The sequence below is a fragment of the Podarcis filfolensis genome (genome assembly GCF_964270895.1).
Source record: "Podarcis filfolensis genome assembly, chromosome: 4".
NCBI classification, from domain to species: domain Eukaryota; kingdom Metazoa; phylum Chordata; class Lepidosauria; order Squamata; family Lacertidae; genus Podarcis; species Podarcis filfolensis.
Genome location: NC_139607.1, coordinates 11,284,902 through 11,312,408, shown reverse-complemented (window position 1 = coordinate 11,312,408; position 27,507 = coordinate 11,284,902). Strand labels below are relative to the sequence as shown.

The following is a 27,507-nucleotide window of genomic DNA, read 5'->3' as shown; positions in this document are numbered from 1 at the left end:
ATCTTACTGCTGCCCACGTTTTCAAATGTACAGAATTTCCACCCATATATTCAATAAACGTTTTCCAATCTTCTTTAAACATATGTTCTTCTTGTTCCCTCATTCTATATGTTAAGTCTACAAGCTGTGCATATTCTGTCAGCTTGAGCTGCCAAATTCTTCTTTGGTTGGGACCTTGCTCGTTTTCCATTTTGGGGCTAACAAAACACGGGCCGCAGTAGTGGCATACATAAATAACCTTTTTTGACACCTGGGAATTTCCGTCTGAATTATCCCCAACAAAAAGGACTCTGTGGTGGTGGTGGTGTTTTGGAAAAGTACTTTTAAACAATTTTTTCAATTCATTATGAATTGTTTCCCAATACTCTTTTCTTATTATGAATAATAAGAATAATATGTTTCATTTCTTGCCGTGTTTCACTTGGCCTGCCCAAGTCCAGGTCACCTGTCCATCTTACTGCTTCTTCTACGGAGCTTATGCAAACTAACAGGGTTGGGCAGTAATACGAGAGAGATCATTACCAAAAGCTATGTGACCCGCCAGCCTCCTGACAATCCAAAGGCCCATTTGTCTACCAGGATAAAGTTGTTATTCGCGCATTACCGTGCTGCATGATTACAAAAGGAAGGTTCAAATAGATTAACACATTAGCTTTTAACTTTGAAATAAATTACTCAAAATTATTAATTAACTTCCTCCTCCTCCCACTTCAAAACTTTTAAAGGTTGCGATCAGTGAGGACTAAACTCACAGGTCCTAGATTCGCGTGCACCCTGCCCCCACCCCAGCTTGTGTACAGCAGTGGAAATGGCTTCATGCAGCTGTTCTGCCTCTTTTGCGGAAAACCACATCTCCCCCTGCCAACCAGTGCACCACCCCGAGGGGGGGAAAGAGACGTGTACTTGCATCTTTCGCCTTCTTGAGTGGAAAAAAAAACCCAGGAAGAAAAATGATTAGGAAGCCCTTCTCTTCACTAGTATTTTGGTTAATACTGCAGTCTCTGTGTCTGGGGGTTTTTTTAAGCAGTGACAACAAAAACATCCATAATTCCAGGGGAAATGTTAGCATGACATGCAGTTTAAACGGCAGGAAATGAGAGGAATTTAAGAATATAAGCATTACCTTTCTAGATCAAGCCTACCTCAATTTAGTCGAGAATTCAGACAATTCAATCAGCATCTATCTTCTTAACTTTACCATTCTCAAGCTTTGCGTGGATATAATTTTCAGGGTTTCAGCCAGCCAGACACGCCCTTGGGTTGCCTTAAAAGTAGTGCTGTACAAAGTCTAGCATATTTAGGTGACAATGAAATATGATGATGATGGTGGTGGTGGTGGTGGGAGGTGCTAAGGAAAAGTGTACCTTATTGCCACCATGGAAGTCAATTTAAACAATTGCAGTACAAACTAATGGCCGATTGATCTACAGCTTTACTCCCAATGCAATCTAAAATTACTGAAATGGTCCAAAAGTTAGAAGATACAGTAGGCATGGGAAATTTCACCATGTTACTGGAAATGAAGCATCTAGAGAACAGAACTTTGTGTACTGCTGCAAAATTGTCTGCATCTGTTTTCTAAGTGACATCCCATGATGTCCCACAGGGCTTTTCTTAACAAGAGGACTTACTGTGGCATTGTAACCACAATTTAAAAGGGTTTTTTTATGTTCTCTTCATTTATACTAAGCAGTTCAGGACATACATATATTGATCGTGACATTTCAAACAAAACTTTCATAACTCTGAAAAATGATACCCACTGTGAATTAGAATTTTATTATGCCAATGAAGGCTGAATGAATGAATTAGAATTTTGAAAATTGACCATTATGTGCATAAGAGCATCTTTCTAAAATGGAGTCTTCAATGTGGGGTTCTACAGGGTCCATGTGATATTAAAAAAAGGTAAAGGACCCCTGGACAGTTAAGTCCAGTCAAAGGCGACTATGGGGTTGTGGCGCTCATCTCGCTTTCAGGCCGAGGGAGCCGGCGTTTGTCCAGAAACAGCTTTCAGGGTCATGTGGCTAGCAGGACTAAACCAATTCTGGCGCAAGGGAACACCGTGATGGAAACCAGAGCACATGGAAACGCTGTTTACCTTCCTGCAGCAGTGGTACCTATTTATCTACTTGCACTGGCGTGCTTTCGAACTGCTAGGTTGGCAGGAACTAGAACAGAGCAATGGGAGCTCACTACATCACGGGGATTTGAACCACCAACCTTCTGACCAGCAAACCCAAGATGCTCGGTGGTTTAGACCACATAACATCTACAAGAAAACACTGAGGATGTTGTCAGCAATATGCTAGTAACACCCAGCTCTACTTCTCCTTTGCAGGTGTGGCAATGGATGTGCTGGAAGGATGACTTGACTATGTAGTGGACTGGATGAGAGCCAATAAACTCTTCAATTCAGATAAGGCACCATTAATGGGTGGTTTCCTTGACCAGATGGATGGGAGGTTGCCTGCTCTTGATGGGGTTACACTCTCTCTAAAGGAGCAGATATGCAGCTTGGGGGTATTTCTGAATCCATCACTGTCGCTTGAGCAGTGGCGTAGCGTGGGGGGTGCAGGGGGGGCCGGCCGCACTGGGCGCAACATCTGGGGGGTAGGGTTAGGGGGCGCAAATCCACAGGTTAGGGGGCGCAAATCCACGGATTAGGGGTGCAAATTACTTGCCTTGCCCCTGGTTCTGACAACCCACGCTACGCCACTGTCGTTTGAGGTTCAGGTGGCCTCACTGGCATGTAATGTCTTTCATCAGCTTTGGCTGGTGGCCCAGCTGCACCCCTATCTGAACAAGGGACAGCCTAACTTCTGCTGCCTATGCTCTGGTAGCCTGTAAATTAGATTACTGCAATATGTTTTGCATGAGGCTACCTTTGAAGATAGTTCTGAAAGTGCAGCTTGTGCACAATTCAGCCAGCCAGGTTCCTTGCAGGGACAAGACGGTCAGAGCACGTAACACCAATCCTGGCAACACAAGGCCCTCACTATGGAGGAAATTGAAAATAGAAATACTCGGAATTGGCGGAAATGACCGGCAGAATCCGAGACCAGGGAAAAGAGTCGGTGGAAGAAGATTGGAAGAAATTTAAAGTTTATTTACAGAAACATTGTAAAATTAAGGAATGTTAGAAGGATGTTGGAATGAAGTTATGTGGTTTTAGCAGAAATGTTATAAAGGACTAAGAAAAAACAAATTGTTAATTGGTGAAAAGAGGGAAAGTAAAGTTACATTATAGTAAGATAAGGACAAGAATTGGAAAAGATGGAAAGGATTTGCTGAAATAGCTAACTGAACTAGAATACAAAAAAGGGAGGTGTGAGGAGGTCAAGGAAACAAGTGAATGAAAGATAAGTTATGGGAAGGTTTGTTGTGTTTTTTTTAATTGTGTTTATTTTTCTGTTATTCTTTCTTTTTTCCCCTCTTTCTCTTTTTTTATTTTTCATTATTGTGATGTGTTGTTTTGTTTTTGTTTAATATGGTGTTCTTTATTTTTCCTTTTTGTAACCTTTAAAACTTTAATAAACATTTGTCAGGGAATCAGGAGCAGGAGCACTGGGGAGAGAGGATTGGGAGAGCGAAGGGGAAGAATCCGAGGGCAGCGTAGGGGAGTATGACAGTGGCCCGAGAGATTCCATGAGCTTCTCCAGCGAATCAGAAGATTCCCAGAAGGGGGCGCCGATGGTCAGGGCAAGGGGGGTCCCAGGGGGGACGCACCAGAAACAAGGAGCCAGAGGGGAACCCCAAAGCAGCAGTGGAGGATCGGGACCAGTTTCCCCACCAGAGCGTAGTGGGGGGGAAGAGTCACATGTGTCAGGGGCAGTGTCTCCTCCAGAGAGGGAGTCAGGGCTGACCACGCCTCCAACGGAGGGGAGGTCAGTTGCAGCTAGCCCCCCCGAAGGGGGAAGCAGTGACAGCAGCAGTGGAACGGTCAGGAGGAAAGCTGCTGGCTGGGCGCGCGCGCCAAGTTCAAATGTGCAGGCGCGCGGAACAGCAGGAGACCCGGATGGGGAACCAGCTCCTAAAGCCCGCCGGAGGGAGGGAGAAGGCTCGGGGGAATCAGCAGGAGAAGAGGCTAGAAAGGGCGGAACCCCGGCGGGCAGGCGGACCCAGAGGAGGAAGGAGCAGCGGAGAAGGTGGAGCAAGGCTAGAATCTTAAATTGGTGTCAAGGGGGAGGAGACTCAGACGGAGCATCAGCGGTCTGACAGTTGAGACGTAGAGCTGCGCGCTGCGGCTCTGGAAGTGAAACTGAACTTCAATAAAGACTTTTATACTTAACAACGAAGCAGCGTTGGTCCTTTGTGAGCTGGGACCTAGGGTAGCTCTGACAACATTATTTCCAAAAAAAAAATGAAAATAGAAATACTCGTCTTTCGGAGACTGGAGAAAATGAGGAAGGATTTGGTAGGAGACACTTCCTGGCGTAATAGTCAAAGGAGATCTCCCCAGATTTCCAAGTCTCTTTGAGGATGATTTTGAAAGACCTCATCGCTTACTAGGCCTAAAGCAGAAAAATGAACTGCCCAAAATATACCGTATATTAGAATATGTTTTGCAGATGTCTAGGAAAGGAAGAGCTATATCAAGTGCTGTGCCATTTTAAAGAACTTAATACAAAAGAAAAGTGATACATATTCATCAGGGTATGTATGTGCCCAGACATTCTTTATAGTAGCAGAGAACTGAAGTCTGGTATAGGGCTACAGTACCTAGGCAGAATTCTTCATCACTGGAGCTAATGGTGAAGCACAGGGGGAAATGGATGTTGACATTGACAAAAACACAAGAAGATTTGCTTACCTCGTAGGGCAGATCTCCATTAACACTGAGATTAAGGAGGAGGAAGCCTTATAATTCAGCTTTATAATTCTAGCACTGTCAGGTGGATCCATAATACTCATATTTTACAGATGGAAAGCCGGCAGAGAACTACCACTTTGCCCTGGGCATTCCACAAGTTCCTGGCATCACTCACATCTGGATGATGCCACAATACATCTGTAAAATAAATCAATAGGCAAGGCGAGTACCTTCAGATACTGTGATGTGTATATGCTAAAGACAGGACTCATTTTAATTATGCAATTCCTTTAAAGACGGGGGAGGGGGGCGACGACTGGTGAAGGGAGCCGGTCTTGAAGCATGCCTGAGTCTTGAAGCATGCCTGAGTTTCTTTCACGACCTTTTGCTAAAATAATTGTCAAGTGCTACTGTGCAACTTGGACTCTGCACTTTTTTTTTTTTTAAGCAATGAGCTGTTTTGCGTTTGAGCTTAACTAAAAATTAAGCATTAACTTATATGACAGAATGCCAGAAGAGAGAAATATATATATATATATATATTCAAAAACTAGCCTTCCTGGAATTGCAAATTAATAACGTCAATACTGCTATCTGTTGCCGTTGCTAAATATTGCTAAGCCAATACGGTGCACCCTTTCCTCACGCAAAAGCATGAGGCTCATGATTTCAGATGCTAGCCAGACATGAAGAAAAACAAAACTTGCATCTGCATTGACACTTGTTCCCTTGTGTAATTTGCTAATGTTGTACTAGACAGCAAAAGGTGTGCTCCTCTTCCTGTTGTGGCAGAACAAGCCGCTGGAGATTCCACCCCGGGAACATGTCCGGAGTACAGATTATAGCATTCGCCCTTTGTTTTTGTGGAATAGGAGCGATTATTGCAGCCACGGTCTCAAACGAATGGAAAGTGACCAGCAGGGCTTCGTCTGTGATCACAGCGACGTGGGTCTTCCAGGGTCTCTGGATGAATTGTGCAGGAAATGCCCTGGGTGCTTTTCACTGCAGACCTCACCTGACCATCTTCAAAATAGAGAGTAAGTGAAAGGGAACTAGAAGGTGGATATCTATATGTATGTGTGGATCTTGTTAGATGGGGAACAAATATGGCCTTTGTGATACTTGTAGATGGGGGTACATGCTTAGATTACTACGCTTGTTTGAGTCATTGACATTTGAGATTTGGAATGGGTAACTGCTGGGAGGCTAGCAAGAGCCCTGTTTTCTTGGCCACCACTCTTTTCTCCCTTCGTTGCTGACGCCACTGCCATTTCTGCTGCTTATGGTCTTCAACGCTCACAAAATCAAACGTAAACAGTTCCTCCTGTAGCCACTTCATCTCTTCGTTAATATCCACTTAATCCTTCTCTTGATGTTACAGTCGAGCCTTGGTTCTCAAATGGCTCCATTTTCAAACATTTCGGCTCCCAAATGCCGAAAACACGGAAGTAAATGCTCGGGTTTTCGAACATTTTTCGGAACCCAAATGCCCGACGCAGCTTCCGCTTGAATGCAAGAAGCACTTGCAGCCAATCAGAAGCCGTGCCTCGATTGTTGAACGTTTCAGAAGTCAAACAGTCTTCTGGAACGGATTATGTTTGACAACCAATGTTTGACTGTACTCACGGTTGACCTTTATTCTTTCCTTACATGCAGCACCTCTGTTATTTATCATAAATATAAAATCCATTTCAAATCCTTCATAAACGTTGTTCTCAGACCTGGTGTGTTGGGAGAGTTAATTGCTATCTTCCTTTGTCCAGTTCAGTTCAGGAGGAAGTGATGGACATATGTTTGCAACAGGAGCAGGAACCCTGTTTTTTTGTCTAAGAAATTTTATTAAAGTAATTTGGTCTGATCTGTAATAATTTGGAAAACTAATAAAAGATAATATTAAAATAAACATAAACAAGGACATTGCCAGGCTTCTTAGCATACAGCAGGGATGTCCAACAGGTTAATCGCGATGTACTGGTAGATCCCCGGGAGGTTTTGGTAGATCGTGGTCGATCTCTGGGTCCTTTTCCTTATCATTCGTAAAACAGAATCCGTCTTTCCTCCTTCCTAAAAAAAGAAAAAAAGCTCAACAACTTTGACCTGAACCCCTAAAAGGGGGGTAGATCACTGTCAGTTTTTAATTCTGTGAGTAGATTGCAGTCTCTTGGGAGTTGGCCACCCCTACATCAACCATGTTTATATGTACATGGTCACTAATGCCTGTTAACATCAAATACAAAATGGTAGCAGCAACAGGCAAGGAGATAACCCCAGGCAGAGGCCACCAGAATGGCATAAAGGTAAAGTAAAGGGACCCCTGACCATTAGGTCCAGTCGCGGCCAACTCTGGGGTTGCGGCGCTCATCTCGCTTTATTGGCCGAGGGAGCCGGCGTACAGCTTCCGGGTCATGTGGCCAACATGACTAAGCCGCTTTTGGCGAACCAGAGCAGCACATGGAAACGCAGTTTACATTCCCGCCAGAGTGGTACCTATTTATCTACTTGCACTTTGACGTGCTTTCGAACTGCTAGGTTGGCAGGAGCAGGGACCGAGCAACGGGAGCTGACCCCGTCGTGGAGATTCGAACCGCCGACCTTCTGATCGGCAAGTCCTAGGCTCTGTGGTTTAACCCACAGCACCACCCGCGTCCCAACCAGAATGGCATACTTGGGTCTAAAAGAGCAGCAAGTTGCTCAGATGGATCAAATCCTGTTTGGGAAGATGTTTCAGAAGTTCCTATCCCAGACCTTACACAGCCCAGTTCAATATTTTGAGTGTGTGTGGTTGTGTTTCACAAGTGCATTTTATTCTTTTGCTAGTTACGCTGTTTCAAATGTGCCTTTTATATTTGACTTCACTTAGTAAAGCTTTCTTTTGAAATGTTTAAGGTAATTTTTTTTTCTTAACTTTGCTCTCCTAAATGTGAATTCTGCAGTTGACCTCCTTAAAAAAAAAATTAGGATAATATTTTAGTTTCCTATTAATTATGTTTGAATGAATGTTAATTGTATTTAAATGTATACTTTATATTTGACTTTCTTCAGCAATGTTTTATTCTGAATTGTTTTATCTGCTGTTTTCATGTAGGTTTTAAACTACTTTGAGATTACCTCCCCCCTTAAAAATATAAAACAGTATAGAAATGATATTAATAATAATAATGATGATAATAATAATAATTTTCTTCTTTGATAACTTGCAATACTTTTGAAATAAATTAAAATGTTATAAAGCTACTTGCTTGCAACCCTTTGAAATAACAATTATGGATCCAGGATCTCTACAATTAGATGCTTCCACACTGAGGACAAACTTTATGTCCATGATAGGGCGATAGGGCTAATCCAGGTAACGGATCTAGATCATGAATCTATAAATTTACTGGATGTGAACAAACGTTCTGCCTTACCACTTGGAGAGTTGATGCACCAGTGTCGGCAAAAGCTACCTTGGGGTTAAAGAGCTCAACCTGAATAGTTCGGTTCTTGTACAGTACGGAATAGAGGCCAAGAAAAATCATTATCCTTCTCTTGTGCCTATTAATCCATCCTTACTTATTTTTGACCTTTCTGACCTATTTTACCCAAACTAAGGAGAACCACCATTGTTCTTCATTTGTCAAAACAAGGGATTGTTACAGAGGCGGCTTCCTTGAGATTAATAGTCTTCTTGTACCTGGAAAATTTGAGACAAGTTATTCTGCAGGCCTCCCACATTCAAGGTAGGAGATCTCTATCTCTGACAGCAGCAGCATGCTAATTTTGAGGAGCTTTAGCACACATAAAGGATAAAGGATAAGGAGAGTTTTAGCCATATGTCTGACAGCAAGAGAGTGTTAAAATTCTCTTCATGATCTGTCTGCAGTGCTTTTTTCTAGGGGAACGCAGAGGTACGCATAGCCCTAAACATTTTGGGAATCTTTGTACTTTTGTCCATTTCCTGTATTAATTTTCCCCGATTTGAACTATAAAATGGAGATTTTCTTGAGTCAAAATGAGAGTACCCCTAAACATTTTTAAAGAAAAAAATCACTGTCAGGAATGGATTTCCCCAGTTTACCAAGTAGTCGCACATGCACTAGGGCAACTTGGTTAATAGCTGTCATTGCCCACATCCACACAAAACAAAACCGAGTCTTAGCATACATGTGCTACCTTCTGAAGAAGAGATCACAGCTGTTTTGCTCCCTCCCTGGCTTTTTAGGTTAGTGTGGCAACTAAGTGAGGTTTGGCTTAGCATGTTGTCTGAACCTAGGATTGTGGTTCAAGTCTTTTGAAATATACTCAGAGTCGAGAGTGGATTTCATGCTCTTTATTCAGCTCATAGTCGTAAGGAGGAATGGAAGTTCCCCCAGAATGTCTGCTTTATATACATTATTTACAGAATGGGCCCCACGTGATTGGCTAATTCCGGGATTCACCTGTAGGCTAATCAGGTTGCGGATTCACTTCCACCTGGAGCTGGATTGGGTGGCTCCTGTGGACCAATCAGACTGCTGCATTCTGGACCCTATTGTTCTAGGACCATTCAGACTGCTGCATTCTGGACCCTATTGTTCTAGGACCAATCAGACTGCTGCCTTTTGGATCCTATTCAACTCAGTACATAACATCTCTTTTTAACCATGAACTGCAGTCACCCGCTTCTAAGCTAAGGAGAAATTGGGCTAGGCTGTTGATGTCGAAATGCAGCTCTCTCTCTCTCTCTCTCTCTCTTTTTTTTTTTGCATTTCTGCTTTCGGTAACTGGTAGGCTCCACTCTCCTCCCGTCCCACAGACTTCTCGCTTATCACCTGGAATGCAGAATTTATGGCTTCCGACCAGTGCTCTCTTCAGGCTTGTAAACGCTCTTTCCAGTCTTCAGGGAAAGAATGCTATTGCTTTTGTAGCCAAAATGGCACAGCCAATAAACAAGCGGGAATGGAGAGGCTGGGATCTTGATAATTCCCTTTCGAATCCTTCAGCAAGTATGGATAACACAGATGGCCATAGCAAGCCTCTATTGCTGTTTGTTACTGTGCGCCTTTTAAGATTAGTTTAATTTTAACGCGCCAAGTAATGATAATAATCACGGTGCTCCAAGCGTTTACGAATCCCCGGGACAAAAAGCTACGCAGCCCTTGAACCACTTCTTTCTGCTAGGAGCTTGTAGCTTATATTCAGAGAAAGAAGCTCGCTGATAACAGCACATGCTCAAACGAGTTGGCAGCAGCAGCGATGCTAATTTTAAACACACTGTGCAAGCACTTCCAATGTATAGCATTACACTAAGTGAAATAAGGCACTGATCAGAAATCAAGCATTTTAAACTATCGGCTAGTATAATTTCATAATACAAAATTGCTGCAGACACGGGGATTTGAATCCCTTTTCTTTAGCACTTCTGCAACAGAGTGCCACAGCAAACTCTCTTTCAAAAGAGAAGGGCTGGAAACCGGTACATTATTATCCTGCTAAACAGGGGGTGCATGTCAGTATACAGAGGTTGCTAAGCTACTGTACTGCTTCTCATATCACATGCATAATTCTGACCTCAGAAGACACCAAGGTGGCTGTGAAAGGCACAGCGCACAGAATGATTCCTGCCACACACACACCCCAGAGGAGAAAGAGACAGGAGGAGATGGACTTGGAGAAGGCTTTTTCCATTCTAGACCTAACCCCTAGAGATCCAAGGCTACTGGTTGTGGATTGGCATGCTGATAACCCAGTGGCTACCTTCCATGGAGACGACATTGGAGAAAGGGGGTTGCAGTCTGGAGAAGACAAGCTGAGAGAAAGGAGTTAGGAAGTACTCAAACCATAAGGTTCTTGCCTTTGTAACCTGTCCCAACAATATTCAGATAAGCTCCAAAACACAAGAGGAAAAAGCTCGGGAACAGCAGTTGCAGACCTAAGAACACCCCAAGCTGGCTTTGGAAGACACAGTGCCTAGGACAGTCTCTGTTAAGTTGTGGGTGAACCTATCAGACAACACAGCGATTCTTCAGACAGCTCTTGTTTATTCACAGGCCAGAACAGAACTGAACTGAAGGGTTCAGCCAACCTGCTTATATAGAGCTCAACTACAAAGCAACAGTAACCATTTTCTGTAACTATCCAATCACTGAACGTCACTTTCAATTCCTTATTTGCATATGCGGACCTGAGTGAAAACTATCTACAGTATCCCCCTGCTGGCCCAGGGTGAGAACTTCAGTACATAACAGTCTCTTCCTCCTCTGGAGAATGGCAGGAATCTCGGCACAAAACGGATTGCAACCCTTCCAGCAAAATGCATTTTGTATGGACAAACAGTGTGGGACAGGGAGGGCATGAGGATGACTCATGTGTACCCCACCCAAAAAAGGTGCCTGCATCCAGTTTCGAATGCACATTATCCCACAGTGTGTACATGCCCTTAGCCGTTTTATAATGCTATAAACCAAATTTGTGTAACTAGGTCTTTTTACTGCTTGTTTTTAAATTGCCATGTGTGCAATTGATATCTGTCTTTACTAGGATTCTGTTTTCTGACATCTTTACTGTACGCTGCCTTGGAAACGTTCATTGGGAAACAGTCAAGACATTATGTTTGGTGAATAAATGGATGGGTTACAGGTTAGGAGGATAGATGGATGGATGGAAAATCTAGGAGGGAACATACTGCACATTCCATTTTATAATGTTCTAGCAGACTGTGGCAGGCCGATGAAGACAGGATGAGGTTTAATTTTCCCTGGTTCCCATTGAGTTCCTTTGCACAAAGTACGGTAAATAAATTGTAATTTAACACAAAGGATTAACAACCAACAGTGGACTGCATTAATTTCTGTAGTCTCCTAAATTCTGATGTCTGGAGAGCGGTTCAGTAAAAGTGATAGCCTTAATTCATCCAGCAACCCTCCTCCTAACCAAAACCAGGTGGACCCCAAAGTTGTACCTCCCTCTGTCTGTAAGCACTGAAAGGGCTTCTCCCTGCACCTTGGTCTCTTCCTCCATTGCCTGAACATATCCCGCACCCTCTCCCCTACTCATCTCTTGATCAATAGTACTTCAGGCAAGGCGCAATAATAATTTTAGGCAAAAAAGGCTGATAATCTCAATAAATATCGGTCTAGGGTGTATACTCATGAAAAAGGATGTATACTCACAAAAAGTGTTATAACCCACCCCAAAGTCTAGAAATGTAATTGCAGTTCTAAATGTAGCTTACAAGGGAAGATCTATGGCTGAGTAGTGCTAGGAGCCAACAGTTTGGAAGAACTTTAAATCCAATCTGCCATGTTGAAACTTCAATGGTATTAGTTGCTTTTCTAACAAAATACTAAAACCAAGTGCAACCTCAAAACGAATTAAAAAACCTCAAAAACACATCTATAAAAATGTCAAGACGGGTCTTACAGATCCTGTCCCACCAAAAGAGGCTATAGGGACTTAAAATCGTTCGAAATTAAAGGCTAGAAACGTAGGTAAAAAAGGAATATTTAGAAAAATAAATAAAAAGAGCACCAGGCAAACTACAGCGGGAGAAACATTCCACAAGCAGGGAGCTGCTATTGAAAAGACTCATTCTTGTGTTCCCACCCACTGGACCTGCTGTGAAAGACGCACGTGGAGAAAGGCCTCAGGTGATGACTGCAGGTTTTGGGTTGGTTCATATGGGGAGAGATGGCCCTTAAGCTATGGGGGTCCTGAGCTGCATAAGCCTTTATAACTCAAAATCAGCACTTTGCATTGAGTTGTACCAGAATTGGGGCAATAGGTTCAGATAAGTTCAATATGTTCCTGCCCCAGTCTATAATCTGGCCACTGTCTTCTGCACCAGTTTCTGAACCATCTTCAAAGGCAGCCCCACATATAACGCATTGCAGTAATCCAACCTTGATTGTACCAGGCTACCTGTCCAGACAGGGGCACAACTCTGAACTACGTCCATTGGCGATGTCAAATTTAATTTTACCTCAGTTCACCCATCTTGCATAGTGCTGTTACTTAATATTCTCATTAAAGTTAGCGATTGAATTCCTCAAGACCATCCATCCAGCAGTCTATTTCAAATGAGGGTGCACAATATCAAATGCGTTTGCACCATTCCCCCCCTCTTTATCTATTGTTAATCCATTAACTCTTTTTCCTGTTTTCGTGCCACTAAAAAAGCAATGATTATTGAGAGATACACGGTGCAGATCTAGGTTTGTCCTAAGACTTCATTTTTCAGCGTATTTATAACCGTGGAGATAAACAATTTTTGTAGAAATTTCTCATTAAAAAGCAAAGAAGAAGAAGAAAAGTGCAAAAATGGCACCATTATAGGCTATAGAGCTATTAATGTCAGGGGATACAGTTTCAAAGAGAGTTTAAAGTGGTATTGCTATCAACAATGAACACACCTGAGCAGCTTTTGCTAGTTGTGGACACACCACAAAACAGCCCCAAGTGCCTTTTCCAAATGCAAAGTGGGATAGTTTTGCATATCAATATCACAGGCCATGATTCTTCTTACATACAACCTTCCACACTCTTAAAAAAGTATTAATTTGCTTCAGGGTGGATAAAAAATAAATGATTTAAAAAATAATAATTTTAAATTGTGATTTAAATCAAAGCCACCCTGCACCAAAGTCTTTCAACCAAGTGTTTTTTGGACATGAGCACACAATGGGCATTTATTTTGTACACCTCTTAGTCTTGAGGTGTTAAATCTTATTAACTAATAGTTTTGTCTATAAACTGGGTGGCTGGGTGGACTTTGTCTATTATTTCTCAGATGGCAACGAGATGCACACTATTCCCGGAATATATCATTTTGAAACCACCCATTCGTTCAAAATTACGAACAAGCCCTGATTCAGATTTCCAAAGGAAATGAGGACTCAGGAGTTTTATATTTCCTTTCCTAGATGGAAAAATTCCAAAAAGTCACAGCCCCTTGAATGTTGTCTTCCAAAGCTCAGATAAGCGTATATAAACAATTAGAATGACACAGCAAAGCTCTTCACATGTTGCACGCAGCGAAACAATCTATTTGAACTTCAAAAGCTGCTCCCATCTTCAGAAGAAAGGCAAAATAGTTAACAAATCTTAAATGCATCAAAATAGTTATCTAAATTGTCACAACATTTTTTTTGAAAAAATTGCATTTCTTTACATTTGCAAAATGCCAAGCTGTTTTAACATTCTGATCCTTCTAACTGCAATGGAAGCCTCGGTTTGTGTTGCCTGCAGTAGCTGCAGTTCCTTCTACCCAAGAAAAGTGGTTAAAACTTAAACAATGGAGGTGGGAGCTGAAACCTGGAGAAAGACAGCAATTTGTGCCAACCATTTTTTAAAAGGCAACCCTAAATTTTATTCACCTAGAAACCCATGCAGACGAGAAATCTGCCTATATGGCTATCTGCTACAAAGAGTTTGGGACAATTGGGAGCTCTGTGCAACAGGTTGTTGTTGTTTAGTCGTATAGTCGTGTCCGACTCTTCATGACCCCAAGGACTAGAGCATGCCAGGCACTCCTGTCTTCCACTGCCTCCCGCAGTTTGGTCAAACTCATGCTGGTAGCTTCGAGAACACTATCCAACCATCTCATCCTCTGTCGTCCCCTTCTCCTTGTGCTCTCCATCTTTCCCAACATCAGGGTCTTTTCCAGGGAGTCTTCTCTTCTCATGAGGTGGTCAAAGTATTAGAGTCTCAGCTTCAGGATCTGTCCTTCCAGTGAGCACTCAGGGCTGATTTCCTTCAGAATGGATAGGTTTGATCTTCTTGCAGTCCATGGGACTCTCAAGAGTCTCCTCCAGCACCATAATTCAAAAGCATCAATTCTTCGGCAATCAGTCTTCTTTATGGTCCAGCTCTCACTTCCATACATCACTACTGGGAAAACCATGGCTTTAACTATACAGACCAAATGCACATTTTAAAGCAAATGTTTTTTGACAGGAACAGCCTAGTAGATCAGGCCAATGGGCCATTGAGTTCAGCATCCTGTTCTCACAGTGGCCAACCAGATCGCAAATCTGTAAGCGGGATCTTGGCATAAGAGCACTCTCGCTCCTGCAGATGCCAGCAGCCGGGATTCAGAGTCACACTGCCTTTGGCTTTGGAGACAGAGTATGGCTAGTTGCCCTTGAGAGTCTTATCCTCCATGAATTTGTCTGATCTTCTTTTAAAGGCATCTAAGTTGCTGGTCATCACTGCCTCCTATGGGAGAGGAATCTGGAGTTTAACTAGGCGCTGCAGGAAGTGCTCCTTGCCTTTGTCCGTCCCAAATACTCCCAACATGCAGCTTCATTGCATGGCCATGAGTTCTGGTGTCATGTGAGAGGCTGAAAAACTTTCCCATATTCACTTTCTCCATGCCACAAATATTTTTATAAACTTGTACCATGTCACCTCTTATTGGGCTTTTCCCTGAACCCGTAAGTCTGCAACATTTCATCGCAGGAGAGTTGTTCCATCCCCTTGATCATTTTGGCTGCAAACTGAACGCGAACAATACAGTGGTACCTTGGGTTAAGAACTTAATTCGTTCTGGAGGTCCGTTCTTAACCTGAAACTGTTCTTAACCTGAGGTACCACTTTAGCTAATGAGGCCTCCTACTGCCGCCGTGCCACCACCGCACAATTTCTGTTCTCATCCTGAAGCAAAGTTCTTAACCCGAGGTACTATTTCTGGGTTAGCGGAGTCTGTAACCTGAAGCGTCTGTAACCTGAAGCGTCTGTAACCCAAGGTACCACTGTACTTCTTCTTCTTCTTCTTCTTCTTTGGCGATCACTCGTAGCCAAGTAAGATTGTCTTCCATGAACACAGTCTTAATAGTGTGTCCATAAGTGACTGTGGAGGCCAATTCTGGATCCACACGTCCTTCCACAGTGGGGTTTGCCAAGCATGCCTTCCTCTTAACACCTTTCTCCCTTTCATCCTGAGTTTGAGCCTCTTCGAAGTCCATGACACCTTTGGTAAAGGCTGTTCTCCAATTGGAGCGCTCCCAGGCCAGTGTTTCCCAGTCGTCAGTGTTTATACTACATTTTTTTAGATTTGCCTTGAGAGAGTCTTTAAACCTCTTTACAGACACATGCTGGAAGAATAACACATGATGGAGCAACTATACATTTAATGTATAGTTTGGTTGTTGTTGTTGTTGTTGTTGTTGTTGTTGTTGTTGTTGTTGTTGTTGTTGTCATATCCCACCCATCTGGCTGAGTTGCCCCAGGTACTCTGGGCAGTTTCCAATGCATATCAAAACATAATAAAACATCAAACATTGAAAAATTCCCAATACAGGCCTGCCTTCAGATGTCTTCAAAAAGTTGTGTATTTCTTTATCTCCTTGTCATCCGATGGACAGGCACCACTACCGAGAAAGCCCGCTGCTTGGTTCCCTGTAACTTTACTTCCTGCAGTGAGGGAATCGCCAGAAGGCCCTCGGAGCTGGACCTCAGCCCATTAGGCAAACCGTACAATTATGGGAATGGTAGTTTAAAGGTGCCAAAAGCTGTTAGGAGACCTGCCACAGACCTATATTTTCCAGCACTTTTAAAAAACTACAGTTTCTTGCGGGGTGAACCACGGCTGTTAAAGCAGTATAACAGTGATTTAAAGGCAAGGTGTGGAGTCCAGCCAAATTTGGTGGTGATCCCTGAGTTATCGAAGACAACCTCTTTGTGCCTGACCCTCTTTTAATCCCCTAGAGGTTTTTCAGCTATTCAACAGGGTCCAGATGCCAATTCCAAGTCGCACAGGAGAACCTCTGCAACTGCAGCTTCTCTGTTGTGATATTTCTGAAAGCTGCTCTGTTCCAAAGCCAGCGAAAGGACAGAATTCTTGGTGTGGATGGAGTATTGCATCCTTAGGACATTGGGTGACCCACGTCATATCTTTTAATCCCAAACTACTCCCCTCTAACCTCCGTGCTGCACAACCTTCCAGCTCCTCGAGTAATCGAGCTGGGACTTGTTGTCGTACATAGCCTGACCCAAGCTAAACAGTACGATTAGATCACTCATTAAAATAATTAATGCCTGCAAAAACACATTCCAAACCTGCTTTTCAAAAACTGTTGGCAAAATTGTTTCAAAGGAGATAATAAATGCATTGTGTGGTCTCCTGTAAGCTAATTTAACTCAAATGGAATCCGCATTGGTACGTTGGCACAAAAACCCACATAAATCAGAGCTCATCAGCTTCTTGCCATGGGGAACTTGGAACTAGCAACACGGAGAATTATATTTAATCACACTGATCTTTTATTTTCCTTTCAAAATGCTTCCTTACCTCATTACCTGCGTTGGAATTAAGCATTTAAAGTATGATTAGAAATTTAATTAGGCATATGTTAAACAAACTCGGATAGTTTAAATAGCTGGAGCTGCTTAAGTTATCTAACACAGTGTGACCTACTGCTACTGACATGAGCAATTTATTTGATATTAATTGTGACAACCGGTGTATCATCAAGTCTTCAACAATGGGTACTCCCTAATAATGATGATAATAATAAGAATACATTTGGTAATGAGTCAGACCCAGCTGTTGTGGTACTCTAGATCATTCTTCCCCAACCCGGTACCCTCCTGATGTTTTGGACTACAAATCCCATCAGCCCTAGCCAGCAAGAAATGCCCTGAAATAAATGTAATTAATATAGCAGCAAGTCAGGCTGGGACAGAAGCTCTCTGTGCTGACACATCACCGGAAAAAGAATTGCAACGCACACACACCAAAAATGGCAAAATACGGCACATATTAGCTTAAAATTTGCACATGCTGATGTACATGTGCAGACACAAATTTAGAACTTATTGCGTTCATTTAAATAGAAATGCAATATACCTGACCTGAAGCATAGGAACCAACTCCAATGGGCTGAGGTCCTTTTGGGGGACCCAATAAAATATTTGAGAGAGCCAGGGTGTGCTGGGCCCGGGGGTAACCGATGGAACACGGTCCAGGACCAGACCAGAATCCGAAGGTTCCGCTAGGAGTCAGTCCAACAGGGCCAAGACAGAACACGAGGCAAGAAACCAGGCAAGGACAGGTACAGGATCTCAGGTAGGATCTAGCATACAGCAATGTTGCTCCTGCAACCTGGGGCGGGTCCGACAGCCTTTTATCTTTGTCGGGGTAGTGGCTGGTCCTGATTCCCCGGCGACTCACCTCCCTGTTTCGCCTGAAGGCGAGCACTCCTCCTGCGAGTACTCAGGTCTCTCCTTCTCTCAGACCTCAGTCTCTGCAGCTCGGGAGACGTCGGTGGGTTACTAGACTCGGGGGCCGCCTCAGCCTCCCCTGACCCAACCAGTAGTAGAGCAGCTGTAAGTGATGGCCCAGCAGGAGGCAACGAGGCAATCCCCGCATCTGGAGCCAGGGCAGGCTCAGGCCCCTGACTCGGCCCAGCTGGTGCTTGTTGAAAGGGAACCTGTGCAGACTGGGGCTCTTCAGAATCAGGCCGCAAACTTGGTTCAGATGCCGCCTGAGGCAAAGGATCTGGTGCAGACTGAGACTCCTCTGGTTCCGAGTCCGAGCCCCAGGCCATCACACGGGGCAGTGGAAGAGGAAAGGGTGTGTGGGGTGTGTGGTCTGCCCCAGGTGGCATCACTGAGGGGGTGGGTGACAAAATAAAATAAAATAAAATTGGGTTCATGAAACTTTTTAGGAGTGATGTGGTGGCTTAGGCGCCTGCAGGTACCACGCTGCCTGAAACGGCAGCATGGGACTTGTGTCTGCCTACTGTCTCAACCTCAGCCGTCCTACAGCTGAGGGGGAGGCAGTGGAGAGGCTCCAAGCATCAGAGAGGCTCACCCCACCCCCACAGGCAGATCGTCCAGCCCCCATGGGTCGCTCACCCCGCCCCTGGCTGCAGGACACGCCCCGCACCAGGCACCCGAGTGGCTAGCTACACCGCTGGGCCAGAGACCCCCAAAGTTGATGGGCGTTGCCATTCAAATGGTGTGCATGTGCCGTGTCTTGTAACTGAATATTTTATTCAAGCTGGCACCTTTGTGGGGGAGACCTGTGCACCCGCTCAGTCTACTCTCTGGTGCTAATGGTTGGTGGGCAGTGGCAAGACGTCCCCTCTCCTTCCTTATTGTGTTTTTATCTTTAAGCATCCCCACCCCAAGAATCCTGGGAACTGTAAGTTGCCGAGGATGCTTGGAACTGTAGCTCTATGAGGGGTAACCTATAATTCCCAGGATTCTTATAGTCCCTACCTTTGGAGTTGTGTGACTTAAGTATACTGGCTGGGTGACTTGGGAGGATATATTAAATATCCCTGTGGACTACATCCTTGCAATTTCTTTTTGGTTAATAATTCTTTTTCTTTCTTTCTTTCTTTCTTTCTCTCTCTCTCTCTCTCACACACACACACCATTCCTTTTAAGGATATTTAAAGGGGCTCGCTTTCCCTGATGTTATTTCTGCCTCGAAATCTACATTGGGTGCTTTCGTCTTTGCTATCCTCCTCTCCATCCAAAGCTGGAATCTGGGCTCCAACATATTCTCCAGGAAGAAGCTGATATAAACAATCCTAGCAAATGTTCTTCATACACTTTTGTGTGCCAAGAGTCTCTTATTTCTTCTTGGTTACCGTTTAGAAAAACAACCATGTTTAAACTGAAACAAAAACAAAGACATAGGCCTGCTTATCAGACCCGCATGACTTGTGGCCTACCAGGAGGAACAAAACCCACAACCCACATACTGTGTCTTGACAGGAGCTTGGCATCCTACATGGCTGGTGTTCAGCCTGTGTAGAATCATAGAATTATGGAGCTGGAGGGGACCTTCAGGGTCATCAAGTCCAACCCCCTGCAATGGAAGAATCTCAGCTAGGTCATCCATGACAGATGGCCATCCAACCTCTGCTTAAAAATCTCCAAGGAAAGAGAGTCCACAACCTCCCAAAGGAATCCATTCAAACAGCTCTCACCCTCAGAATCTTCTTCCTGATGTTTAATGAAAATCTCCTTTCTTGTAACTTGAATCCATTGGTTCAAACCCTACCCTCCAAAGCAGGAGAAAACCAGCTTGCTCCATCTTCCATGTGGCAGCCCTTTAGATATTTGAAGATTGGTATCATATCTGCTCTCAGTCTCCTCTTATCCAGGCTAAACGTACCCAACTCCTGCAACCATTCTTCATAAGGCTTGGTTTCCAAATCCTTTATCATCTTGGTCGTCCTCCTTTGCAAGCGTCCCAGCTTGTCGATATCCTTTATAAACTGTGGTGCCCAGAACTGGACATAGCATTCCAGGTGTGTTCTGAATAGAGTGGGGCTATCACTTGCCTTAATCTGGGCATGATCACATCCTGCTATTACAGATCCTTTATTGGCTACCATTACTAGCATTAAATAAATATTATTTTATATCATTTTTCAGGCATTGTGTCTGATGCTGGAGGCTAGCTATGGAGCACTAATTTCAACTGCTGAGTCACTTCCTGACAAATGTAGCTTCTTGCCACTTAAAAGGAAACACACAGAGACGTTTACCAAAAGGAAGTCACTGTATGTTGGCTGCAGCTCTCTGCTGCTTTTGTGTTTTTCAAGTAATTAACTAACTACAGTTCTTAGTGCCGTGTTATCTAATATTCAAAGCAACTAGAACATCAGTTGTTGTGGGAAAAGCTCTGGGGTTTCAAAATGATGCCATCTGGGAGCTGTAAAATTAAGACAAATGCAAAGCAAAGTGAAAGGATTGAAGGAGGGTTGGTTTTTGGAATGCATGTACTCTTGGTTATCAGTGAAATGTACATCTAAGCCCAGCCTAGTCTTCTAGCAGAGAGGGCTTTCATCCAGCCTGGCACTGGCCTGCAGGTGGTACTATAAAGCTGTCACAAATGCTGGAGAAAGTAGACTGGAATCGTAGATTCATGGAATTGTAGAGTTGGAAGGGACCCCATGGGTCATATAGCAGGAAACTCAGCTAAAGCATCTGAAATATACTCAGAGTCGCAAAGTGATTTCATGCTCTTTATTCAGCTCATAGTGGTGAGGAGGAAGAATGAATGTCCCCTCAAAGTATCTGCTTATATACATTATTTACACAATGGGCTGCACATGATTGGCTAATTGCGGAATTCTCCTGTAGGCCAATCAGGTTGTGGATTCACTTCTATCTGCAGCATGATTGGGTGGTTCCTGCTGACCAATCATACTGCTGCATTGTTCTAGGACCAATCAGACTGCTGCATTCTGAATCCTATTGTTCTAGGACCAATCAGACTGCTGCCTTTTGGATCCTATTGTTCTAGGACCAATCAGACTGCTGCAGTTTGGATCCTCTTCAACTCAGTACATAACAGCATCCATGACAGATGGCTGTGGAGGGAGGACAAAAGAGATAAAGCCCTTTCTTTGTCAAAATCCCCAATGATCTTGTTCAATGAGCAACACAGCATATCTCAAAACCTCTTGACATGTTAGGATTTCACAAAAAATGGAAAGAACTGGATTGCATGTGAAGTGAAAGATCTACATTGACTCCCAGTACATTTCCGAGCACAATTCAAAGTGTTAGTGCTGACCCTTAAAGCCCTAAACGGCCTCGGCCCAGTGTACCTGAAGGAGCGTCTCCACCCCCATCATTCAGCCCGGACACTGAGGTCCAGCTCCGAGGGCCTTCTGGTGGTTCCCTCACTGTGAGAGGTGAGGTTACAGGGAACCAGGCAGAGGGCCTTCTCGGTAGTGGCACCACCCTGTGGAACGCCCTCCCATCGGATGTCAAGGAAATAGACAACTATCTGACTTTTAGAAGGCATCTGAAGGCAGCCCTATATAGTGAAGTTTTTAATGTTTGATGTTTTATCGTGTTTTTAATATTCTGCTGAGAGACACCCTGAGTGGCTGGGGAAACCCAGCCAGATGGGCGAGGTACAAATAATAAATTAGTGGTAGTAATAGTAGTAGTAGTAGTAGTAGTAGTAGTAGTAGAATAGCTAGAACCCCACACCTTTTAGGGAGAGGTTCCCTCCTCTCTCCCTACACTGGAGTAAACTGAGGGCAGCTGCAGAAGCGGGATTATTTATATACCACTTAACTACAATCATCTCTTAGCAGTTTACAAGGAAACAATGCAAAAAAGTAATTTAAAAAATAGTCTGAACTATTAAATCAAACTTCAATTAAAATGCCTGCTAGAATTAAAAATTATTTGGTGGGAGGTGGAAGTCTTGCACTGGGTTTCCAGGTCATCGGACTGAACTGAGTGGGCTCAGGGTGCAGGCAGAGACCCCTACCTGTGGCCACGCCCCTGCCACACCCATGGAAGGACTGACACTGGTTTCGGCCCAGTCAGCTTTAGGTCTGCTGGCTGAGTTGGGATGAGCCCAGGGGACGTAATGCCAACTGAGCCCAGCCAAGCAGGAGATCCAGTGCATCTTAAGCAGCTCATCCCAAAGTATCTTGCCATAGAATTATCTGCCACATCATTCATTATATAAGTGGCTTACAAGCTGCAGAAATTGCTGCTTTATTATTTATTTATTTATTTATTTATTTATCATCATCATCATGATCATCTTAATTATTTGTCAAAATGTGAATTTTTTTTTTATTTTTTGCTTTCCAAAAACAGGAACAGAGAGCATACTTAACCCTCCTTCCTTCCTCCCCCCTCCTCCCCACATCATCATCATCATTATTATTATTATTAGAATTTATACACCACCTCTTAACAAACTACCTTGATATAACTCAAAAGTCCTCAGATCACTTCAGCTTGAGGTCATAGTGAGCATCTGGCTAATTGCCTGAATGGCTGAAATTTCACCACTGATTACTGCCTCAACAAATTGATTGGTTTATTATTTATTATTATTATTAGGTCTCAGGGCAGTTCACAGAAAAGATCAACATAAAAACCACAATATATATAATCAAAATAAAGACAAAACCCAATAACACCCCCGCCAAAAAAGAGCCACATTTTAAAAGTGTATTGGATGTCAATAAGATCAACCAAAGGGCTGGTTAAAAACAAATGTTTTTGCTTTTGCTTAGCACCTAAAGGTGTATAATGAAGGCACCAGATGAACTTTCCTGGGGAGAGTATTCAACTTACAACTTTCAACTTCATACCAAATACAGCATGTCTACATATACTGCACCCAGTGCTTTTTGTCTGTGGGGGGGGGGACGTAGGGGTACGCATACCCCTAAACATTTTGTGAATCTTTGTACTTTTGTCCATTTACCGTATTTATTTTTCCCGATTTGAGCTACAAAATGGTGATTTTCTTGAATCAAAATGAGAATACCCCTAAACATTTTTTTAGCAATAAAAGCACTGCATATACCATAGGATTTCCCTGGTTCCTTTGCTTTTCTACTACTCCACGTAATCCACATCTTTTCAATCTTCCAATTTGTTATCTATTAAAAACTATTTTATCTATTTCAACTCTGCTGGATTTACTCGAGACCTGCTAGGCTATGTATTTATTCATACTGTCTCATAAAATATTCAGTAAACATTATTCCTCCTAAAATGTGAATTTTTACTTGGTTTGTTTTTGAATGAATACAACCAACGTTTACAATATTCACAAGGGGAAAGGGTGGGGTTGCCACCCATCCCATATAATACAAGATTGTCCCATATTTCAATGTGAATGCTACATCCTGTATTAATACGGTTTTGTCCTGTATTTCAGGTCTTCTGACTCTCTCTCTCTCTCTCTCTCTCTCTCTCTCTCTCTGCCAAGTTAGGGACCTTCTTCAAATGCACGTGACTGAAAGGGTGTGTGAAAGGTTATGTATTTAAGCTCAGGGTAGCCAAGAACAGACAGATCTGCAAATTCATGTGTATGTGTTAGGCTGCAATATCTTGCAATGTTTTGATTGAAGTCACTTGGTTGGTTGTGTTATATACCGAAGTTCTCATGTAATACTGTCGGTCTAATGGAAGTATGTGATATGTAGCCAATATGCTTTTGTGCCTAATTGAACCATTACGTGTAGTGCTGTATATAAGGAAACCATTACGATTGTAACTAACGCCTTGTCTCGGTGGGGAGGGGTGTTCTGTACCGAAGTTCTCACCCTGGGCCAGCAGGGGGATACTCTAGATAGTTTTCACTCAGGTCCACATATGCAAATAAGGGATTGAAAATGGCATTCAGTGATTGGATAGTTACAGAAAGTTGTTACAGTTGCGTTGTAGTGGAGCTCTATATAAGCAGGCTGGCTGAACCCTTCAGTTCAGTTCTGTTCTGGCCTGTGAATAAACAAGAGCTGTTTGAAGAATCGCTGTGTCGTCTGATATGTTCACCCACAACTTAACAGGTTGAAGCCCCCCAACTAACCTGCCCTGTCCTGTATTTTGCCGGAACAAAGGTGGCAACTCTGGTAAAGGAAATAACGGCAAATGATGAAATAACACGCTTTCACTCCACATGGGCAATAAGAAGACTAATGACAATGGCAATGTTTAATTTGCAGAGTTTTCTCATTGTACAACAATGAGAAATATGCCCTCTGAAAGGAACAAATGGCCAGGAATTCAGTCTTTTAATCTTCTGAACACTGAATCCTTTGGATTCGCTGCCCTCTAGCGGATGTATAGGAACTTTTCTTTCACTCTCTTTCTGACGCACAGCACAAAAATATACACAAACAAGTGCACATACACTTTCCTTCTCAAATATTTTCGTTGCAAATGTTGCAAGTAAGTTAAAATTAATTTGGAATAAAAACACAAAAGAGGTGGTTTAAAAACCAAAATACAAAATAAGAAAATAGGGGAAAGTAAAGTAGCAACATCCACTTTAATATCTGGAATAATTAGATATTATTATTATTATTATTATTATTATTATTATTATTATTATTATTATTATGGAGCACTCCTTGTTAAAGACTTGATGACACACCTGTAATCACAATTAATATCAAATAAATTGTTCCGGAGGATCCTTGGATCTTCCCTGTTTTCACACACTAACAACACATCCTGTATAATTCTCTGTGTGATATTCTATCTGCACAATCAGAAGGAATTTCAGGAACCAAAACGTCATATTGAAAAATACAACTTTCGAGCCATTTGGCTCCTAGCTTATATATCTGAGTTTCTAACACCAGTTGCCCTATCTTGTAGAGCACATGCAACGGTTGGGCATTTAAGTGACGAGGCTATTAGACTAGAGAGACTCTGTCTTTAGCTAGTTTTCCTCTCCCTACCTGCCAAATCATTGAATCATAGAATTATTGACTTGGAAGAGACCATGAGCGTCATTTAGTTCAACCCCTGCAATACAGCAATCTTTTGCCCCAACAAGGGGCTTGAACCCTGAGCCTGAGAGTCTCATTCTCTACCAAATGTGCTAAATCACTCCTCCGGTGATTGCCATGGGAGAAGCTCCTTTGCTTTTGCCCGAGTTCTCAAGTTCTAGTCTCGGTACCCTTCTACGTAATGCCCACCCCACCCAGGCAATCTCATGTAATCGCACGACAATTCAGCATTACGCTCAGCTTCTGTTTGATTTATTTAACTTCTACACCTGACTCTCCAAATGCTTGAGGGGGGTGGGGTGGGGGCTGCGCTTCAGAAAAACACAATAAAACGCTCAAGCCATTAAACCGTAAAAAAATCAAAACACTAACTGCAACTGCTACCTAATACAATTTGCAAAGGTCGGTTTCGGCAATAGCCAATAAAATATTCCAGTCTCTGCTCAGCACACATGTATTCTGGGATACAGAAGCTGCTACATTAAAGGTCTATACGGTAAGCTCATGATTGTACCGGGAATCATTTCATTACCTCGTTACGTGAATCTCTTCATCCGCCTCCATCCAGCCCCATATTCTCAAACTGGGTCTCCGGATCCACTAAGAGCGCCCTCCTCTCAGTCAACCGGACACCAGCCCTGGGGTTTGTTCTCAATTCCTTCCCCTCCTTTGGAACTCATATTCAATCTTCATGTCCCTTTTTCTTGTCCTTTCATTAATGTAAAACTCTGCTCCTTCCCTCTGCTCAGGTCTGGTCTAGAGAGGGAGGAGAAATCCATTTTAGAGGGATTTATATGTGGGATTTGGTGATTGTGGCCCAATTAAGCTTTGATCACATCCTCTCATATTAGGTGCCCACTCATATCCAAGCTGCTTGTGGTTTAAAAATCCCAACTCATTAAATGGATTTTTTAAAAAAACCAAACATTATATGTGTAAAAGAGCTAATCCATATGCTGCAGCATAATTTTATTTATAATTGATTTGTAATTTTCATGATAGTTATATGCAGCTTGTGTGCTCATTGTGTTAGGAAACCTGGGAAATATATTCATATTATATGCATGCAATATTATATCTATGTTGTTGTTGTTTAGTCGTTTGTGTCCGACTCTTCGTGACCTCCTGGACCAGAGCACGCCAGGCACTTGTGTCTTCCGCTGCCTCCCGCAGTTTGGTCAAACTCATGCTGGTAGCTTCCAGAACACTGTCCAACCATCTCATCCTCTGTCGTCCCCTTCTCCTTGTGCCCTCAATCTTTCCCAACATCAGGGTCTTTTCCAGGGTCTTTTCCTGTACTATTATATCTATAGTACAGCATATAATGACGCATAGCTCCTCACAATACTCCTTCCTTTCCACTTTATCTTTTTGCGGTCAGTCACTCCATTGTATTATGTCTCATCGTCTTTTATGATGTATTGTTGCAATTGACCTATGGCTAAACAAGGCATTAATTTGTATAAGTGAAGCCAGAAATAGGTATGCACACAAATCTGGCAGAATGTGGGCCATAAACAGCTTTCCTGTGTAGTAATTCTTGCTAGGGTTTCTAGGGACACAGCTATACCTGTGAGAGGAGCATAAAGGGGGAAATAAGCTGTGTCCCCAGCAGCCCTAGCCAGAATTGCCCATTAGGAATGTTGCTTATGGCCTCATTCTGCCAACATCTGATGATGATGGGGAAAACCATGCATGGCAGATGCTTCCTCTCAGAGTGTGGACTTTGAAGCCTTAATTACTAAGACTTGGGACTAAACCTTCAAACCAATTCTACATTTCCTGTGTAGTAATACAGGGATGCCAAAGTCTTTTTCTTCTTCTTGCTACTTTGCCTTTCAGAGCACCTTCATCTTCAGATATTAGATGGTGGGTGTTATGTACTGAGTTGAATAGGATCCAAACCGCAGCAGTCTGATTGGTCCTAGAACAATAGGATCCAAAAGGCAGCAGTCTGATTGGTCCTAGAACAATAGGATTCAGAATGCAGCAGTCTGATTGGTCCTAGAACAATGCAGCAGTATGATTGGTTGGCAGGAACCACCCAATCATGCTCCAGATAGAAGTGAATCCACAACTTGATTGGCTTACAGTAGAATTCCGGAATTAGCCAATCATGTGCAGCCCATTGTGTAAATAATGTATATAAAGCAGATACTTTGAGGGGACTTTCATTCATTCATTCCTCCTCACCACTATGAGCTGAATGAAGAACATGAAATCACTTTGCGACTCTGAGTATATTTCAGTGAAAGTGTGGGTCTCCGTGATGTAAAAGTTTCAACTGCCGATTCCTGCAGATCAAGGCTGCTAGGAAAGGCAGAGGAGCAGAACAGGCCATTTCCCCACAAAGTCAGTTATTATAAAATGGGCTGAAGACTGCAATCATAGAATCACAGGGAAGGGACCCTGACGGTCGTCTGGTCCAACCCCCTGCAGTTAGGGTTGCCATATTGCAAAGTTGAGCTTTTTGGTCATCAGTGCTTTTTT

General features: G+C 43.0%; 1 protein-coding gene and 1 long non-coding RNA gene across 4 annotated transcripts in view; one reads left to right on the top strand and one right to left on the bottom strand.

The window, feature by feature from the left end:
* Positions 1-27,507, top strand: part of CLDN10 (claudin 10) — an 87,184-nt gene that overhangs the window by 13,818 nt on the left and 45,859 nt on the right. For 2 of the 3 annotated variants that reach the window (XM_083611086.1, XM_083611085.1), the window contains exon 2: positions 5,686-5,850. In XM_083611086.1, the coding sequence (XP_083467212.1) occupies positions 5,686-5,850 (165 nt within the window). Of the gene's footprint in view, positions 1-5,424; positions 5,851-27,507 lie in introns of those variants that run through there. The other variant, XM_083611084.1, reaches the window with a different exon arrangement.
* Positions 162-6,353, bottom strand: LOC310761352. Its single transcript, XR_014547418.1, has 3 exons — positions 5,987-6,353; positions 4,814-5,011; positions 162-608 (listed from the first exon to the last, which is right to left on the bottom strand). It is a non-coding gene; the product is annotated as an uncharacterized lncRNA (long non-coding RNA).